Below are 21,565 nucleotides of genomic sequence, written 5' to 3'. Positions count from 1 at the left end.
TCAAATATTTTTTTAAATGAGGTATTGTAAAATGCAAAATTAATTTACATCAAATACATTGTTATATATATACATTTCAGTAAGGGTTGAGTTTCAAAAATACGATAGAAGGCTTAATCATTTGGAGATGGGGAAAATAAAAATATGCAAAAGTTTCGAAAAGTTTTTGAAAAGTTTATTTTTCAAACTATGAATAAATTCTGATTTTTTTTATGTACACTAGAGATTCGAAATAGTAACCTTCAAAAATACTGTTTCATAGTATATGCATAAAACATGTAATTTCTCTAAAAATTCTAAGAAAATCATGAGTTGAATTCTTCTGAGAATGGATTCGAATGTTTTTCAGTGTACATTTCTAACAAAACTCTTTTATAGGAATAAAAGTATCCAAGAACTTTTATATAAAGTAAAAAATAGAGACAAAAATTACAAATATTTCATATTAAAGAATATAAACATGGAGGCACTTGAATATTACCATTTTTGGTGACTGTCTCTGTGTTCAGAAATTTCGTTTTTACTGACAAGAGGTCTAAATGATTGTCGACTTGCTTTAGTTTTAATGTAGCCAAAACTAAATCTTATACGAAACTGAGCATCTAAAGCTTCAATATTTTCCAGAATATTGATACAAGAATCAAATTTTAGTTTTCCGCCATATTCTTCAGGTAGAACTTCGGGTGGAACTGAAGAATGTAAACTCTTCCAACTGCCATTTGGATGTATAAATATCTGGAAAGAATGTTTATTTAGTATTTAGTGTTTCATAATTACATCTCATAAATAATGGTAAAAAGTTACAGATCAGGGAAGATACGATTGCATTGATTTTTGTCTTATATGGTCTGACATATTTCTGACCACGTATTATTTGTATATAATATCCTTCCGGGATAAAATAAATAGAAGTTTTAAAATTTCAAAAATGTCTTCTTCTCAGTCACAATCAATTGTGGTCACAATTACCTACTAGTTATAATAATTTATAATTACAACATATTCATTGATTAGTTATCATCCAAATAATCAAGTTTAAGTAAATACAGCAAATCAAGTTTCAGTAAATTCAGTAAATCAAGTTTCAGTAAATACAGCAAATCAAGTTTCAGTAAATACAGCAAATCAAGTTTCAGTAAATACAGCAAATCAAGTTTCAGTAAATTCAGTAAATCAAGTTTCAGTAAATACAGCAAATCAAGTTTCAGTAAATACAGCAAATCAAGTTTTAGTAAATTCAGTAAATACAGCAAATCAAGTTTCAGTAAATACAGCAAATAAAAAAATATGCCTTTCAGTTTTCCCCGCAACTTAACTTACTGTGAAGCCAATTAGTTTATTTGAAGTTATATTGATTTAATTTAAAAATATTATTTAAAATTCATTTTGAAATCATTTTTGGCCTTCTCCATCATGAGGGAAAATATAACTTAATAAAACCATCTTTATTTCCTTGTCAGCACTCTAGTTCTATAGAATGTGTTACTAACTTGAAGCATCTTTTAGTAGGTATTGTATGGCAAAAAGAATCAAACTTAGGCAGAATTGACGAAACACTCTATTTTGTCTTAAATTTCCACCATTTGAGAAAGAACTAACATATTTTGTCCATAATTTCAGTTAAATGTAGTCTGTGTCATGAAAAGAGTCTAGAAATTATAGAGTTTTAATCCTTGCCTTTGTCACCATTTTGCAGCTTATGCGTCCTGCAATTCATCTATTCATTCTCTCTCAAAACTAATAGTCATCCATATCTTCTAGACGACAGAAAATCGCGTATCTCTCGATGATATGATTAAAGATTCATTTACTATCATAGGTTAAGTATTCCATCTTCTTCTGAAGAAGAAGTTTAGAGTCTTATTTCACAGACTCCTCCTATCGATGACGGGACGTACTTCCTTCAGGGAGGGTTGTAACGTGGCAGGCGATGGCCTTTAGGACTCAACCACAGTTCTCGCCAATGTTGCTGTTGCGGCGGTCCGATCATTCAGTTTTATGGTTTAAATCCGTGTGCTTTCGTGGCGGGTCGGAGAATCAGATGGCAGACTTACTTTGTTGGGAGACTATAAAAGTCTAAGCGCTCACACCAGGAAAGCATAAATGAGAAATGAAGTTCCCTCAATGGACTCCTTTTAGAATGTTGAAAGCGGAATGAGATTTTTAGCTGTAGTATGGAAGTTGGTGTTCATTAATTGTTGTTTAAAAGCGATTTACTATTTGCAGGTGTGTTGCTGATTATTGTAAATACTGTCTTTGTGACAATTTTGCTGTATTTTTCTATCCACGTTCCGTGTTTTCTTATGAAAAAAAAAAATGTTATTATTCGTTACTGAATTTGTTAGATTTCTCTCCATGCACCAATTGAATAATTTTTTTGGAATAATATTGGATATTCTAACTTCCACAGCATTTTCAAAACAGTTTAAAAATCTAATGTTGTAATTTAATCTGTTTTGATATCCGATAAAAAAAATTTCTATAGTAAGTATACATTTATGATTCAAAATAATTCAACATCTTACTCGCTTTTGTAACTTCTTTGGAATGAATGGATAACAAATTCTATATACAGTCAAAAATATGGATGGAGCATTCACTATATGAGCAGCTTTCATTCGAATTGGATACGATTTCTAAAACAAAAAATATATATATTACTTTATATATTTAAATATTGCTTAATATGTTTAAATATTACTTTATATATTTTAAAAATTCTGTTAAATTAAGTACACACAATAAAATTTAAAAAAAATATTATATAATTTAAGAACTATCCCATTTATATGGCTGATATTTTCTACACTCAAAATCTGCAAACAAAATGCAACCAGTCAGTATTTTATGATTCACCGATTCCTCAATATGTATATCAAATAAATATACTGTACTATGATACTTCTAAATAAAGGAATATACTTCTAATAAAAGGAATATATTTCTAATAAAATGAAACTGATATATATTAAAGCAAATAAATGCCCAAGTGAATAATGGGAAAAGGGAATCTAAACGAAATCCAAACTAATGAGAAAAAGCGAAGAAAAACGAAACAAGAGAGTAAAAGCGAACCTCTCATGGGAAAAGGCAAAAAAAGAGCATCACACGATTGGCTATGCGCCAGATCTGGTCTGCATCCAATACAACCTAATCACCGCTATTCTCAATAAGAGAAACTTTACTATTAGCATGTTTTTATAGACTCGCTTTTTTCCTTGTCTTTCTGTTCTGTTCAAATTTTGCATTCAGTTTTAAACTAACTTCCAAATAAGCTAGAGACTTTGAACATAATTGAGAACGGTTGTTGATGCAATATTTACTCACTTTCTTGTTTGTCTCTTTGTTTGCTAATTCGGAACAAATTTTGCAATTTAATGAAAGCTTTTCTTACCGATAGATGGCGCCATGCAAATTCTTTAGCATTTTGGGAAGTTAGTTTAAAATCAAAGGGAAATTTCCACATTTCTACAATTCAAGACAGAAAAAAATTATAAAAACAATTTTTACTTATACCGCACTTTTAAAAACGATTAAAAAGTATAAATAATTTTCTCTAGCCCTATATAGATTCATAGCCCCATTCGAAAACTCCTAAACCCGTATAGATTGTCCTGAAAATTTTTAACTGTGAATTTTTAAAATTTTCTATCACAAATATTTATTCACAACAACATATCATTCAACTTAGCAGATCCATGAAAAGTATTCTTTACTAATAAAAATGCTTTATGGATTTTCGTGCTCTACAAGCTTTACCGTTTGACATAAAGCTTTTAAAACTTGCACATATATATACTTTGGAAGATGGAAATGTATGGCTTGGGGAGATTTGTTGGAAATTTTAATTTATAAAAATTAAGGGAAATTTTGGCCTTGACCCACGATAACTTCAGAAAATAATGCAGCCTCAAAATGATTTTTAAGTCATCTTAAAATTCAAAACTCATACACTTTTATGCCGAAATATATTTTCTTTATATAATTAATTTTTAATAATATTTTAAGCAAAATATCCAGCAAGTTATTTCAGAACAACAAAAATAAATTCAACTTTACGAGAATATTAAGCATGTATGAGAAAAATTAGCTTTTAGCAATAGGTTGTCACCACATTAATAAAAACTCAAATTAAAATATTAACTTTTACTGCAAACTTAATCTAGAAAAGTGCAATTTTCAATGCATAAAACAGTATATTTTTAGAAAGATAAAGGCAAAAAAAAAAATCTTTCTGTATTTAATTAGTATAAGTGCATGAATTCTGAATTTACTATTAATTCAGTAAATCTGCATTATTTCGGACAAACATGACTCATGTATATATATGTATATAGAGGATGAATCCTTTAAGGAGGTGAATATAGAAGAGGAGGAATCCTATATTCAATTTCTAGATTTTGTATTAGGCATACATCTAATAGAAAAAATGTTCTAAATGAAATGAAAAGTCATATTTTGTGTAAATCAGTGAATAAATTCTCTGATAATAGTTGCGAATTTTAAATATTTAAATATCTTTGTTCCTATGAGTCATATTTAATAAAATATTGCCGAGACACTAACTTTTTTACTAAGAAAGGTCAACTCTTTTGCGACTAAAACTGAGTCAATTATGAAAGTTTGAATATAACTATTTTAATAAAAATTTGAAATTTTAGTTGGCTCTATTGGTCATATACTCCATTCAGAGCCCTGAGTTAAATAACCAAATTTTTTAAAACTATTGTTAATCAAAAGCCCCAGATTTAATTTGATTAATTTACCAAAACATAATGAAATGGTTGACTGTTCTAAAACAATGATATTCAAGTCTTTGAAACTCGCTAAGATTTGGTCAAAAACTATGGGTTTTTTTTCATTTAAAAATTAAAATGTGAACAATATTTTAATGAATATGACTCATAGGAACGAATCACTGTATATAATTTAGGCTTCATATTTTTCTCAGAACTTCATTCATGGATTTAAATAAATTAAATTATTACAATATCAGTCATTTAAATAGATTTGGTAGTTAAACTAAAAAATGAATTATGGGATGAATGGAAGAATTATTTATTAAATAATCTCCTGGGACACAACATAAATTATGAAAAAAAAATTTCTACAGTACATATAAACCTATAGTGTTGTAAGATAACATTTTCTATAATTCTCTAACATATTTTCTAAGTATTTTTGGTTTCAGCATAAACTGTTTTCTAAAGGGTGTCCCAAAATTAACGCAAGATTTGAATTTGCCACTATTCATGCAGTAAAGTGTTGGTAACCCTATTAAAAAGCTTTTGGCAGCTGATAGTTACGGTTAATAAAAAGGGAGCGTTACAAGATAGAACTATGCGTTTTCATTGTTGAACAGTATTTCAAAAATAATGAAAGTCTGGCGGCCACAGTTTGAAAATATGAGAATTGGTCCTCTAGATCGTGTGATTTAACACTATTGTATTTCTTTTTATAGAGTTATTTGAAATCAAATGTCTATGCCAACAAGCACACAAGCACACGTGCATTGAAAGAGGAAATCCAAGGTTGCATCAACAAAATTCAGTAACATTTACGCACAATGGTCATGGAAAATTTCGACAAAAGTGTACGTATGTGCCAGCAAAGTAGTTGAAACCATTTGCCTTACGTACTATTCCATATATAACTCTATCCTGTATACTTTACGATTCAAATAAAGATATAACAATTTAAAGGAAAGAAACTGTGTTTTTTACTTAATTCAAATCTAGCGCTAACACGTTTTTTTTATCTAGAGACGTTCCATTTTTATTAACCCTAAACTAGCAACTGACAAATGGTTTTTTTAAGTAAAGTTTCAACACTTTACTGCACGAATGATGGAGTAAATTTTGGACACCCTTTATTATTAATAGTTTAGTCAATACCGTTTCAAAATTGAAGTTCAAATTTGAGAGAAGATCGATGAAATTGAAAGAAAGGCATAACGCAATGAAAAGGACAGCGTAAATTGTCGGTAATAATATGAGTTATATGATTATTATAATTTGAGGGATATAAATATCTTGCTATTAAAAGATGAAAATAACAAAAAATATTTAATTAAAAATTTAAGCAAGCACTCATCATTGTGAGCCAGATGACATCAAAGGTGGCTAGTGAAGTAATAATCGCATATTAAATTTAAAAGAAAACCGAAAAATTAGTAAAATTATTTCTTACCAAAAATGTGTCCACAAAAAACTTTGTCCAACTGGGTGTGTGAGCTAGAAAAGAACGAATATCAAATCCTTTATAATCCATGATTATTGTGAATCCGGTTATCTGATTGACCGGATTATCAAGTATTGCAGTTAGAGACAAAATATCCAAGTAAAATCGCTGGGCAAAGGTCATTTCACTGTAATCAATGTTACCTGCCAAAAAAAAGAGTTTTAATTGAATTAATGGCAACTTAATAAAAATAGCACGATTTTCAAGGATTATAATTTACTCGAATAATAGTTAACTTCAATTAATGATATTATGGGAAGGTATATAACTAGTAATACTTAAGCAGTTTCTCCAGGCAGAGAAATAATAAAAATGAAAACTTCATTCTTCAAAACTAGCACTTTTTATTTTTGTGTATACGTCGTACAGAGAAAGTACAGTAATCGTCTGTCTCTCTGTGGCAAAAATAACTCGAGCTAGAGCATTGAAATTTGGTATATAGTGTCTCAAATTTTGAGTAAAATGATTTAGAGGAAGTCTGGCTGTCTGGCTGTTGGAATATACTTTAAAATGACAAGTGCCAAAATGAAGAGAGCTAGATAGATAAAATTTGGTACACAGAATTAATATCTACAGTGTAGATTCCTGTCAAATTTTGCGCTAAATCTATCTACAGGTTGACTGTTTGAAGGTCTAAACTTTCAGAAATACATAAATGCGATTGCTAAGAAAAGCTTATGGGTTCTCTTCCACAAATTTTGCTTTTATGTCTAAATTGTTAATTATAATTTATGATTGATTATTGATTATTATTATTTATGAATTATTGGTCATATTTTTTTAGCTATACGGTAACTCACTGTTATGAAAAGCCTTTTCGCCCTTTTTCTGATTCATTTTAAGTAAAATATTTTGGTAGTTAGGTGGTTTTAAGTTTTTTTCATGTGGTGTCCGAGTTTGGTTTGTGTCAACAGTAGGTTATTTGATTTATTACATTTACTATTAAAGAGAGATCTTATTGCCTTTTAGATGTCGATAATGACTATAGAAAAGAAGTAAGAAGAAAACATTCCTCAACAACAAGTCTGGAAAATTGTGTTTTTTCCAACTAATTATTTTATGAAATTTCGCCATAGATAGATTCTCGGAAAAAAATGAACGAATAGTCAAAAATATATATGGTTCACACGCGATGACGATATATATAAAAAAAGACATCGATTCTTCTTTTCTTAATTGCTGATAACAAATTAATACTCGAAACCTTGTTCAATCAAAACCATAATATACCATTCTTCCAGTCCAAGCACAGTAAGGATCCATTATTGCATTCAGGACACTTGAAGTGGTGAAATGGATTTCTTGTAAAATGTTGGTGAAGTCTCGTATATCAAATGCCAGTGAATGGACGGAAGATATACATACAAATGATCCTTGTGTTTACACAAGCGAATTTCAACTGAACGAATCTGTAAGTGCCACTAATAGCCCATGGGTTAAACGTTTTAGTTTAGCATAGACTGCTGAAACTGGAAGAATTTCTCAGGTTTTTCAGTTGCAATTGCAGTTTGTTCTTTAATTCAAAGGAAATTAAAGGGGAATATGCTGCCTTGAAATTTTATCACCCAAAAAACTTTAATTCCTTTCTGAAACATTTAAATATTACATTAAAAGTTTTTATTTTATGTTTCACTTTTTATATTTCTGTATTTTAATTTTATATTCTTTTAAGAATTATTTAACCGTTATTTGACACTTGTTTTACCTTTTGAGTTTATTTTAAATTTTGTCTTTTTGTTGTTGCTGTTTCATAATTCACCACTGATGTAATATTTTATCTTTGCACTCAAATTACCGAACGAATCAGTACCTTAAACACTTTGGATAGGTTGTGTCAAATTAAGCAAATGAAAAACGTGGAAAGAGCCACTAGTACGATTCCGGCGATCAATAGGGCTCAACTACGAATCTTCAATTTGCAGAGAAGATGATTTTCGTAATTATAATTGTAGAGCAATTCAGTTTCCGTTAGAGGTCTTTGAATAGAAAATTCAGAGTCATAGAGCTAAGAGAATGTCTGTTTCGAGCTCGTAAAATGTTTGATATTTTCCAATGTAAAATGAAGCTAAACGGTTCAAGTCATATTTACTATAAATTGTTATAATCATTATTAGAGAGTCTTCAGTTTGCAGAGAAGATGAATTTTCATAATTATAATTGTAGAGAAAATCTGTTTCCGTTATGGGTCTTTGAATACAAAACTCAGAGACACGGAGCTCAGAGAATATCTGTTTCTACTCGTAAAAGATTTGAAATTTACCAAATGTAAAATGAGATGGTAAAAATCATATTTACCAGAAATTGTTATAATCGTTATTAGAGAGTCTTCAGTTTGCAGAGAAGATGAATTTTCATAATTATAATTATAGAGCAATTCTGTTTCGGCTATAGGTGTTTGAATAGAAAGCTCAAAGACATGAAGTTCAGAAAATGTCTGCTCTTAGCTCCTAAAAGATTTGAAATTTACCGAGTGTAAAATAAAATATAAAGCTCAAACCATAATTACCTGCTAACAGAAACCCCAAGACTGAGTGATTCTTCAATCTATATGGGGACATAAATGTATAGTTTAAGCTGCGAACTTCTTCAAGATGCAAAGATATTCTTTTGAGTGAGTCTAGAAGTACTTCTTGGTGCTTGTAATACTTTAGCATTCTTTGAAATGCATTTGATGCGTTGTATTTCGACACCCGCAAGAATCGTAGTAGAAAACTTTCTTCCAAGCAAGGCTCAATGTCTTGTAATTCTGCGATTAATAAAAGGAATAATTGGACACTTCATTTGAAATACAATTTATTGTTTCAAAGTAACTTCCATAACGAACAAATCCATAGAACTTTTAAGATATAAGGAAATTTATATCATAGGAAGGAATTTCATAAATTTATATTTAAATTTAGTTTTTTATTAAATTAAATTAAACTTATATAAACATTATTTCAAAGAAAATTTTGGAAATATAATTTTTGCAACGGCATTCTTTAACTTTTAAAATACTACCAAGTATTATTCTTATTAGTTACCTGTACTACAACTCTTTCATTAACTCTTTATGTGCTAAAACTCCCTAAACGCCCAAGCGGACGATTACGCCAAACATGGAGAAATTATTTACTAATATTTTAATAAAATCCGCAGACTGTAAAAATTTCATATTACATTAAAAATAATAAAGATTATTACATTTTAGATTTATGTGTATGTAATTTGGAAGATGAACATGTTGCTGTGAATTGACAAAATTTAAATTTATTAAGAAATTACTAAAATTGAGCCATTTGTCTTTTATAATTTCAATTAATATCTTAAAGCGAAGAAAAAAAATTGCATCATTGTATCGTTCAGAAAATTAGTTTTTTTAATACGAAGATCAGACAAATAATTAGTTGTACTTCTTAAGAAACCAAAACAATTTGTATGTATTCTAAAATCAAAAAATTAGTTTTTTAATACGAAGATCAGACAAATAATTGTAGTTGTACTTCTTAAGAAACTAAAACAATAACTTTGTCTGTATTCTAAAGTCAGAAAATTAGTTTTTTAATACGAAGATCAGACAAATAATTGTAGTTGTACTTCTTAAGAAACCAAAACAATAACTTTGTCTGTATTCTAAAATCAAAAAATTAGTTTTTTAATACGAAGATCAGACAAATAATTGTAGTTGTACTTCTTAAGAAACCAAAACAATAACTTTGTCTGTATTCTAAAGTCAGAAAATTAGTTTTTTAATACGAAGATCAGACAAATAATTGTAGTTGTACTTCTTAAGAAACCAAAACAATAACTTTGTCTGTATTCTAAAATCAAAAAATTAGTTTTTTAATACGAAGATCAGACAAATAATTGTAGTTGTACTTCTTAAGAAACCAAAACAATAACTTTGTCTGTATTCTAAAGTCAGAAAATTAGTTTTTTAATACGAAGATCAGACAAATAATTGTAGTTGTACTTCTTAAGAAACCAAAACAATAACTTTGTCTGTATTCGAAAATCAAAAAATTAGTTTTTTAATACGAAGATCAGACAAATAATTGTAGTTGTACTTCTTAAGAAACCAAAACAATAACTTTGTATGTATTCTAAAGTCAGAAAATTAGTTTTTTAATACGAAGATCAGACAAATAATTGTAGTTGTACTTCTTAAGAAACCAAAACAATAACTTTGTCTGTATTCTAAAGTCAGAAAATTAGTTTTTTAATACGAAGATCAGACAAATAATTAGTTGTACTTCTTAAGAAGCCAAAACAATAACTTTGTCTGTATTCTAAAGTCCGAAAATTAGTTTTTAAATACGAAGATCAGACAAATAATTGTAGTTGTACTTCTTAAGAAACCAAAACAATAACTTTGTCTGTATTCTAAAGTCAGAAAATTAGTTTTTTAATACGAAGATCAGACAAATAATTGTAGTTGTACTTCTTAAGAAACCAAAACAATAACTTTGTCTGTATTCGAAAATCAAAAAATTAGTTTTTTAATACGAAGATCAGACAAATAATTGTAGTTGTACTTCTTAAGAAACCAAAACAATAACTTTATCTGTATTCTAAAGTCAGAAAATTAGTTTTTTAATACGAAGATCAGACAAATAATTGTAGTTGTACTTCTTAAGAAACCAAAACAATAACTTTGTCTGTATTCTAAAGTCAGAAAATTAGTTTTTTAATACGAAGATCAGACAAATAATTGTAGTTGTACTTCTTAAGAAACCAAAACAATAACTTTGTCTGTATTCTAAAGTCCGAAAATTAGTTTTTAAATACGAAGATCAGACAAATAATTGTAGTTGTACTTCTTAAGAAACCAAAACAATAACTTTGTCTGTATTCTAAAGTCAGAAAATTAGTTTTTAAATACGAAGATCAGACAAATAATTGTAGTTGTACTTCTTAAGAAACCAAAACAATAACTTTGTCTGTATTCTAAAGTCAGAAAATTAGTTTTTTAATACGAAGATCAGACAAATAATTGTAGTTGTACTTCTTAAGAAACTAAAACAATAACTTTGTCTGTATTCTAAAGTTCCATTACAAATACACTTTTCGATGTAATTACTCCGGTTATTTAAAAAATTTGTAAAGGACTAGCACAAGTTTTTCAATGCTTTCTTAAAAAGGAAAAAAAAACTAAAACTTTGAAATTCTGTTGTTCTTAATGTTGTTTCTAATGGCACTTGTCATAGACAAACTCATTGACTTTAGAAGTCAGCGATTTTAAACCAAGGGTGCGTCTCTGGTTTTTCAGTAGCGCCATCTAAGACCAAGCATACGACTTAGCAACACACGCGTCACAAAACATTTTGCGAGGCGGACTTCGTTCATGCATTTCATTCATTCATCCACAGATCGTAATTTAGACCTGAATCAGTGAACGATCATCCCTGATCCAGTATCCCCAGTGGTATTACTCTCGGCATGGAGAACTTTGTGACCACGACAGATTTTATACGTGTGCCAGCCACCTCACACACACGGAGAATCTTCGGCCGGCGAAGTTCGAACTCACAACCCAAGGGACGCCAATCCAACGACCTACAATCCAGGCTATCTAGGCTGACGTTTTGAAATTCTACTCACTCGCAAATAAATATGAAACACGAATAATTTTTAAGAGAAAAAAAATACATGGATTGAAAATAAATTGGCTAAAATTCCTTACTTTTTAATTCATTACGAAGAAATTCTAGGCCTTTCGACTTGGTTTCTGGTGATTCATTTATCTCTTTTACACATGGCAGTAGAATGGAATCCTCTATATTGTTCAAGTTGTAAGGTAAGAAATTGTCCATTGACTGATTCATTTTTATTACCTTGAATTTTAATTTTTTTTACCTGTAAAAAAAAGTGTTTTTAAGATTTTTTAAAGATACAATTTGTTTCAGAAATATTAATAAAAAGATAACTCAGTTAATTACTTATATTTTATTATAATTTAAAATATAATAAATATGTTGTACCTCTCTAGAACTATTCATGCTAAAAACAAAGCCCGATAATTTCCATATATCTTTCAATTCAATACGAAATAATGAGCAAATGTCGAATGAATTAATAAATATCAATTGAAATATATCAAATATGTTATGTCCCTCTAATTTTTTAAAAATATACATGCTAAACATAAATTAGATAATTTCCATATGTCTTTCAATACAGCATGTAATAATTAGGAAATATCAACTAAATTAAGAAATATTGACTATAATATATCAAATATGTTACATCGTTCTAACCTTTCAAAAACATTCATACCAAATACAAATCAGTTAATTTTTAGTATTTCTATATAGCATGAAATAATTAGCAGATATCGGTTAAATTATTTTTAATTTAGATGATATTACATATTTAAACTTTTAGAATATGTTTCTCTGTTTTTCTCCTTATTGTGTGCCTGAATTAAATCCATGCCATCAAATACATACAAACCCAAATGAATTTAAACTGTTTCGTCATATAAATCTTAGATATAGATATTCAAATCTTTTCTATTACTAAAGATATCGGCTAAATTAATTTGGATAACTTTTAGCAAATCCAAATTAATTTAGAAACACCAAAAAGCCTAATTATCAGATGTGATTTCTGTAGTACCGAGTACTAAAACAAAATTAATTTTCAGTTCTACCGTTTCCGTTCAATTTTCATTGTTATATTTTCAGTTTTCGATTCCTATATCTTACGTAATAAGAATGCTTCCGGTTTTTCAAACAGTAAATGAAGTGCAAAACTGAAATTAGATAGATAAAATTAATTCAATGCAAAAAATGAAATAAAAGAAAAACATGAAATAAAAGAAAAAAAAATGAAATCTGCTATTGCAAATTTCATATGAGAACGTTTATATTTCGCAATCACCAACATTTAGAAATGTGATGGTTTTTGACCATCGCAAAATCAATCGAGTTCTCAAATTTTTTTTGATGCCAGATTTTTTTTTTCAAAAACCAGTTTAAACTGGTTTGAAACAATTACGTGATTATCAGATTACGCATTGCTTCGATATTTAGAAAACAATGGTTTGTTTTCATCTGAAAATCGTTCGAGCTCCAAAACTTTTTTGCTAGTTAAAAAAATTAAAAATTAAAACCATATATAAATTTCGATACCTCACCTTGCTGTTTTGCATTGATTCCCGTTTTCTACTTTGTGTTTCTTTTTGGTGATAATTTCTTACGACCTTTTTTTTTTTATCTAAGCATTTTGAAGCTTCAAAAGCCCCAAACAAACACAACACACCATGCTCTCACATGATATTAATATTAGTGAAATTAGATGAGCATGAAAGGCATCTAATATGGAAACAAATTGGAATTTATTTTGAATCATTGTACTTTAAGTTTTATTTTCTACCTGACAATAAGAGTATATTTTTTTTGTCGTGTGACTATTTTAAGCTAAATTTTGCGCAGTAGCTTCTGAGGGTAAAGACGTCTGAGCACCCGAGGGCAGAAGTCTGACTTCTAGCTCAAATGAAGATAGCACACACATGCATTCGCTTGTACAACCCCTTTTTACAGGGGAGCTCATTCACACACCTCACAGAGAGAACACAATTAAAAGAACAACCATGCCCGAACCAGGACTCGAACCCGGAAAGCCTGGATAACGGGGAAGACGCACTACCCCTAGGCCAGGACGTCAGCAATAAGAGTATATAATCTATAACTAATAGATATCGGCTTTGAAATGTGCTGTTCAACATAAATTCATCACATTAGAGTTTGACTCAATTAATCTGCTGTTATAGTTTTGTTTAGCTTTTGTAGTACTCCATTTTAAACTGAGACGAAAACTATTTAAAATTGACCAAGTAATTTTAAACCGCAGTCAGATGTCGACGATCGCACCTGAGTATTCACCCCTCTTCGAAATTTAGCGCCACAGCAACGGACAAAAATACATGATAGATCTTTAATGGAATCATATTTCGTAATTGGAATCGTCCAGCACCAAATCCAAAATCTTGCCACCAAATAACAATGGCCTGTTGCTGCTTTAACCATTTGCAGAGGGAAAAAATTCACGTTCGCCTGCCAAAACTGCCTAATATAACTCGCAGTGAAACCGCACAAAGTATCCGATACTTTAGAAACAGGGAAAAGATTTATATCTTCTAAATGAATTAATTTTTTTCGAAAAGTTTACGAAAACAAACACAGTTTACGAAAACAAAGATTATGTTTTCGTAAACTGTGTTCCAGTAAATAATTTCAGTCGATGGGTCACAAGCATCATTCTTATTTCTGAGACAAATGTCTGTTGATGTCGTTGTTACGTCGTCGTTGGCGATTCTGTGACAAAAAATTTCGACGTGTGTGACACGTCTTTCCACTGCAAATAATTAATATCACATTTAAACACTTGAAATGCCGAAAAAAAGTCAAAATGTTATAATTAGGAATTGCAATATCTTACCAAAAGTTCAATACCGGTATTCGGTATTTTTTAGATCTTAATACCGGTATTAGAAATTTTTAAAAATGAAGGAAAAGACAGATGTTTCTTTGTTTTCACAAAAATTAATTTTTAACTTATAAATTATAACAGCATATAAAGAGTCACAAAAAAGTAAAGGAACATAATATTTATTTAAATCACAAAAAAGTGTAAATATCACTACTCAGTCTGTGGTACTATTACACATTTTTGAAATGTGATCTTAAAAAACATAATGCATCAATTGTACTGTCATTAAGCCTGAAAAGCAATTTCGTGCAAAAATTCACAGCTGTCGAAAAAGCTCTATCGGCATCTACGCTAATTGGTGGTACTGTTAGCAATGCACGATATGCTTTTTCCTAGTATATGTGTGCCTCTAAATTATTCATCTTCAAATAAATCGATTTCTCGTCGGATGGTTTTGGATATAGCTGATTTCTGTATTGTATTTTGGTTTGTTTAAATTTTTATATTTATCATTAATTCGAATTTTTGTTCAAGAGACGATTCCTTTTCACTATCGACAGTAGTGTCATCATAATTTTCGGTAACTGTACCGAATTCTTCTGAATGTGAATAGGTTTGTGGGTAAAACATTTTAAGAAAATTTACTCTAAACTTCATCAGATTTGAATTGGGTAGTGTATTTTCTTCATTTTCATTTTCATTTTTAAAATCATTGTAATTATATAAATACCGTAAGACATTTTCTATTTCGGTATGCCTTTGTTCTGTGCGGTTTTTCAATGTAATATATAATTCTTCAAATAGTGATGTGTGCTGTTCTTTCAGTGACTGCAACATGAAATTTATTGTTGCATTAGCTGTTAATAAATTAGAATCTCTCCGACATAATAACTCAACAGCCGGTTTTATTGGAAGTAGAGCTGATACAGTTCTGGATATTAAGTCGAATTCACTATGTGAAATGTATTGCGACCAAGATTGTGATAAATATTGTTACCAAGAAGCAGAAAACGGGGAATTAAAATATTCCTGAAAAAAATTTATAACATATAAGAAAGAAATATTTTAATATAAAAAAAGATTATTATTTTGTAAAGAAGTAATTACCAAATTTTAAAAACAGAAATGTTTTATTTATTCTTCATAATTTAATGTATGTATCTCTTACATTAAATAAATATTTTTATTTTACTGTGCATTAGTACCTTTTTCCTTCTGTATTACTAATTATCTGTAATGTTTAATCCTCATAAAACAGCGAGTCTTCATTGTTAAATGTAAACATGTCCTCCTTTCTCACCCCTATTTTGTCGAATTACACCCATCTAGGGATTGCAATACCGGTATACCGGGATACCGAATACCGGTATTTTGAGCCATTTGTGCAATTTTGTAATACCGGTATTCACAAGTTTAAATACCGGTTTTTCGGTATTTACTAGAAATTTTTAAAATTGTCTCCACTATATGTTCAGGGATCGCCAACATAGCAAAAATTTATACGTTTTTGTTTTTATGTCTCCCTAACAGGCGAAATTAATTAACTAATTAATGGCTTAATTAATTGTTTAAATCAAAATTAGCGAAACGTGGATTATCTCTGAAAGAAGAAATTGTATTCATAATGACTGATGGAGCAACAGTTATGAAAAAAGTTGGAAAGTTGATTGGTGCAAATCAGCAATTGTGCTACGCTCATGGAATTCAGTTAGGAGTAATAGATGTATTATACCAAAAAAATAAAGACCAGGAGAATCCAAATACTGGGGATATAGAAACTACGGACTCCAACTTTGAAGAGAATGAGTGATATTGACAATGAAGATAATGACAATGTAATTGTTGAAGATGATATTGCTAATGAGGATGAAATATTAACCCATCAAGAATTGTTTCCTATAATTTATAAAGTTCGAAAAATTGTTAAGATATTTAAACGTTCTCCTATAAAAAATGATTTTTTATTAAAATATATACTAACTGAAAATAAAACAGAATATATGTTAATATTAGATTCTAAAACACGTTGGAGCCCTTTATTCCTAACAGCACACATCACTATCTGAAGATTATATATTACATTGAGAAATCGCACAGAAGAAAGGTGATTGATTTAGAGGTAAATACTTGGAAAAAGTATATCGTGCATTAACAGTACCACTAACTATCATAGATGCCGAAAGAGTGTTTTTGACAGCTAGTAATTGTAATTTTTGCATAAAATTACTTTTCAGGCTTAATGACAGTGCAATTGATGCATTATGTTTTTTAAGATCACATTTCAAAAATTTGTATTAGTACCACAGACTGAATAGTGATATTTACAATTTTTTGTGATTTAAATAAATAAGTTGTTCCTTTACTTTTTTGTGACTCTTTATATACTGTTATAATTTATAAGTTACAAATAATTTTTTGTGATATTTACCCTTTCTAATAAAATTGGCAAATAAAACAAAAAAACACCTGTGTTTTCTTTCTTTTTCTAAAATTTCTAATACCAGTATTAAAACCGGTATCCCGGTATTAAGATCTAAAAAAATACCGAATACCGGTATTGAAATTTTGCTCCGGTATTGCAATACCTACTCCTAACAGCACACATCACTATTTGAAGATTATATATTACATTGAAAAATCGGACAGAAAAAAAGGCATATCGAAATAGAAAATGTCTTATGGCATTTACATAATTATAATGATTTTAAAAATAAAAATGAAAAAGAAGAAAAGAAAATAACCAATTCAAATCTGATTAAGTTTATAGTAAATTTTCTTAAAATTTTTTACCCACAAACCTATCCACATTCAAAAGAATTCCGTTCAGTTATCGAAGATTATGATGACACTAATGTCGATAGTGAAAAGGAATTGTCTCTTGAACAAAAATTAGCGATAAATAAGATAATTTCAACGAACCAAAGTACAATACAGAAATCAGCTATATCCAAAACCATCCGATAAGAAATCGATTTATTTGAAGATGAGGGATTTAGAGGTAAATACTTGGAAAAAGTATATCGCGCAATGCTAACAGTACCACTAACTATCGTAGACGCCGAAAGACCGTTTTCGACAGCTAGAAATTTTTGTACAAAATTACTTTTCAGGCTTCATGGCAGTACAATTATTGCATTATGTTTTTTAAGATCACATTTCAAAAATTTGTATTAGTACCACAGACTGAATAGTGATATTTACAATGTTTTGTGATTTAAATAAATAAGTTGTTCCTTTACTTTTTTGTGACTCTTTATATACTGTTATAATTTATAAGTTACAAATATTTTTTTCTGATATTCACCCTTTCTAATAAAATTGGCAAATAAAACAAAGAAACACCTGTGTTTTCTTTCTTTTTCTAAAATGTCTAATACCGGTATTAAAACCGGTATCCCGGTATTAAGATCTAAAAAATACCGAATACCGGTATTGAAATTTTGGTCCGGTATTGCAATCCCTACACCCATCCTAACGCATGCGCAAAAGCGCGGGGGGTTTTACAATCAGTTGTCAAACATTATTTTATCATTTCTCTTGATTGTAAATTATCTTGCAACTTTGTATTCATAGTCTAATTAATTTCGCTCGTTAGGGAGACATAAAAACAAAAACGTATAATATTTGCTATGTTGGCGATCCCTGAACATATAGTGGAGACAATTTTTAAAATGTCTAGTAAATACCGAAAAAACGGTGTTTCAACTTGTGAATGCTGGTATTAAAAAAATTGTACAAATGGCTCAAAATACCGGTACTGCAATCCCTAGTTATAATAATCATCCGAGAATTGACTAAATATAAAGGAAGAAATAAAACAAATATGACGAAGACATGCACATATTGACATCCGTTTTTTGCAGTAATAATAAAAACAATCCTTTCATACGAAAATCCTCTTTTATTCAGATCACTAAGTTCAATCGGATACTTTATAAATCCGTTCTCTGTATTGTAATGTAAGTTTACAAATTAATAAAGTCCGAAGATAAAGTATTGTAAGTAATTTATGATAAATTCTATAAAGGTACCTTAATTAAAGAAAGCATAAAGCATGTACAAGGCTAATGTATAAGCTTTTTAAATAAACAAAATTTTAGCGCAATTCATACGCTTATTCATTATAATGATTTTATAAATTTATATTTTTTTGTTCATTGATTAATGATTATTTGAATAATTTAATTCCAAGATAAAAGAGTTAAAAATGACAGTTTCCCAGTTTTTGAAAAATTCCAATGCTTGGCTAAGAAAATTAATCCTCATTTAATTACATAGAATTATTTTTTTTACTTTTCCTTGTTTATTTTGTTCTACATTTTTTTTCTTTACTAACAGTTTACAATAACTGAATTTATTCATTAATTTTTAGTATACTGTCAAAAAAGACAAATAATTCTCAATAATTTATGCAGAAATGAAAAAGTACGAATTTTTTGGTCGCTATGTTCTTAAGAATAAGACAAGTATAGAATAGAATAGGAAAAAGATTTTTATTCCCTATTTATAAAAGAAGAAAAACGTGTGCCTTTCTAAGATTATTTGGCGGCTTTAAATAGATCATAATTAATACCGAATTTCGTACAGATATGATTTGGGTTATATGCACCTCGAAAAGATAATTTTCAACTTTTAATTAATTGAAAGTATAGCGAATTTTTGATTCATTTTCGTTATAACTTCAGAAAATATTATTACATAAAAATTATATTTACACCTCTTTAAAAAATCAGGCAACTATCTATTTATTATCAGTTTAGCTTCTAAATATTTTTTTTAATGTTAACATTTTTTAAAATTATTTTTGAATTATATTTAATTTTATTATTACATTGAAATCTAAACCAGATTCATTACTTCGTCGAACATTTAACAAGCGGGATTTCTCATCATTTATAAAAGCTCAGAAAGAAAGAATCTACTTATTACCTTCACAATATACAAAGCAAATAAAAAAAACTATATTATTGCAAGAAACAGCATGTAATTCGAAGATATATTATATCGTAATAACGTTTTTATAATAGCATTATACCATCAGGGGATCTGACTCTTTTAGGGAAATACATTACACAATAAATAGAACAGATATATAATAACACTCTTTTATAATATCTATACCATATATTGACACATTTTATATACCTATAATAACATTTATTTTTAAAATAACGTGGCTTTAATATCTATCATATTTTATTGCTTAATTTTTTTGAGTAATCTTGAAAAACAAATTAGGTACAAGAAATTTAATTGAAACTAAGCATAGCTCCAAGCGACCCAACTGGTCGCTAAAGGCGGCGAGCATTTAAAAAAACGCTTTCAGAATTCAATGTTTTAACTTATGCTGTATTTTTTAAAGCACAACATCAATCATTTTTCACTTATGTTTTTATATTACAAATATTAACATCAAAATTCTTCAACTATTATAGCAGATTAGACAGTTCAGCTTACCTTTTCTTTTGAAAAAGAACAATGATTATAAGCTTGCTCGGAGTATTCAATATTTATTTTACTTAATAAACACGCAATTTAAATATGAAGAGGGACTGACAATTCAGCAGCATTTATTGGCACTTTTATCAAGGAGGAAAAGCTCATTAAAAGATTAATAAATCAAATTTTTATCCTCAACAATCATATGAGGAAAGGCATTGGTAAAAACTTAGTTTCCGAAGTAATGTGTATTTAAATAAGATTAAAACAATTGCACAAGCGTAATAGAATAATTGTTAGATATCCATAATAAGCAGGAAGAAATCAAACAATGCATAGAAAAATAGAAAATGCTTTTCCACTAGACAATATTAATAAAATGTTTTGAACACGCGTGAAAGTGCGTGAATTACGAAAACATCAGGGGATGCATGTGATGTGATGCGTCAGAATTTATATTTCACCAATAACCAATCATATAACACATAAAAATCGTAAAACATAATTCAAAGGTAAAAGACAAAGAAGTCTTGTTTGTTTAGTTATATTAACGTCCCGCTTTGAAGCACACTAGGGTATTTTGGGAGAGACGACGAGGTCGACACCTCAGCTGGCATACAACCCTCCAAACTTCCACACCACACCAACGGGAGGATGTTTGGAACCGACGGATTTAACATGCCCTAGGCCCGCTTACGTGACAGTTCTTCGGTGGAATTGGGTCTCGAACCTGAAACTTTGCGATTCCGTAGTCGAGACCTTGCCGTCGCGGCCCTAAAATGCAATTAAGGTGTACGTACACACTTGAAGATTTTTTTTTTAATTTTAACCTTAAAAATCCAGTTTTTTCACAGTAGGTTATTAATATATGTTTAAACTCATTTCAGTGAGAAAAAACCATATTACACTAATTATTAATTCATTAAATAATATTTAATGAGCTCATTAGCCTATTTTTTGAAACATGATATCTTAAATTCTAATTTGTACAGACACACAATTCTAGTTGGAAATAATGCCTCATATTAGTCTTCATGTTGTCTGCTTCAATCAAATTTTAAAAATGTATAGTTTTTTTAAAACAATTTTTTCATCAACGATGAATAGAAAAAGCGAGATTTTTTCTGTCATTTTAACTTTTAAACAGCTATTAAAAATTTATTTCTATAAATATAACTTTGATTGAGGCAAAAAACCCCGCTATTTTATACAGATTATTTTGATATATAAATAATCGTATTTGGTTCATTTCTTGTTGAGTTATGATTGTTTGAATGAAGCAACGTAGTGGAAAAATATCATTCTTCATCAAATGAGTTTTAAAAACACCGTAACTAGAGTTTTTAATGAAAGCACCACAAGAAAAATAATTATAACTCGAGAAATATTTCGAATACTGATAACATCGTGGTATCTTTTGTAATTTGAAGGATCAGAGAATATTATTAAGCAGTAAAAAAATATTCGACATTTT

At 29.0% G+C, this 21,565-nt stretch overlaps 1 protein-coding gene across 1 annotated transcript; it reads right to left on the bottom strand.

The window, feature by feature from the left end:
• Positions 1–315: 315 nt before the first annotated feature.
• On the bottom strand, positions 316–20,183 carry LOC129976525 (clavesin-1-like). The gene is made up of 6 exons (XM_056090145.1): positions 20,110–20,183; positions 11,903–12,075; positions 8,747–8,986; positions 6,190–6,383; positions 2,526–2,636; positions 316–735 (listed from the first exon to the last, which is right to left on the bottom strand). The coding sequence occupies exons 2-6, from the start codon at positions 12,042–12,044 to the stop codon at positions 478–480; spliced, it is 945 nt and encodes a 314-aa protein (XP_055946120.1). The 5' UTR covers positions 12,045–12,075; positions 20,110–20,183; the 3' UTR covers positions 316–477.
• Between the last annotated feature and the right edge of the window lie 1,382 nt (positions 20,184–21,565).

This window comes from Argiope bruennichi, chromosome 7, assembly GCF_947563725.1.
Source record: "Argiope bruennichi chromosome 7, qqArgBrue1.1, whole genome shotgun sequence".
Classification (NCBI taxonomy): domain Eukaryota; kingdom Metazoa; phylum Arthropoda; class Arachnida; order Araneae; family Araneidae; genus Argiope; species Argiope bruennichi.
This window is presented reverse-complemented; position numbering and strand designations above follow the sequence as displayed.

Excerpts from the sequence above, each read along its gene's own strand:
- LOC129976525 (XM_056090145.1), bottom strand. The coding sequence starts at position 12,044 with ATGAATCAGTCAATGGACAATTTCTTACCTTACAACTTGAACAATATA. Across the intron at positions 8,987-11,902 it reads TCTTCGTAATGAATTAAAAA|AATTACAAGACATTGAGCCT; the intron begins GTAAGGAATTTT and ends TATTAATCGCAG. Across the intron at positions 2,637-6,189 it reads TTTTTGTGGACACATTTTTG|AAATCGTATCCAATTCGAAT; the intron begins GTAAGAAATAAT and ends TTTTTGTTTTAG.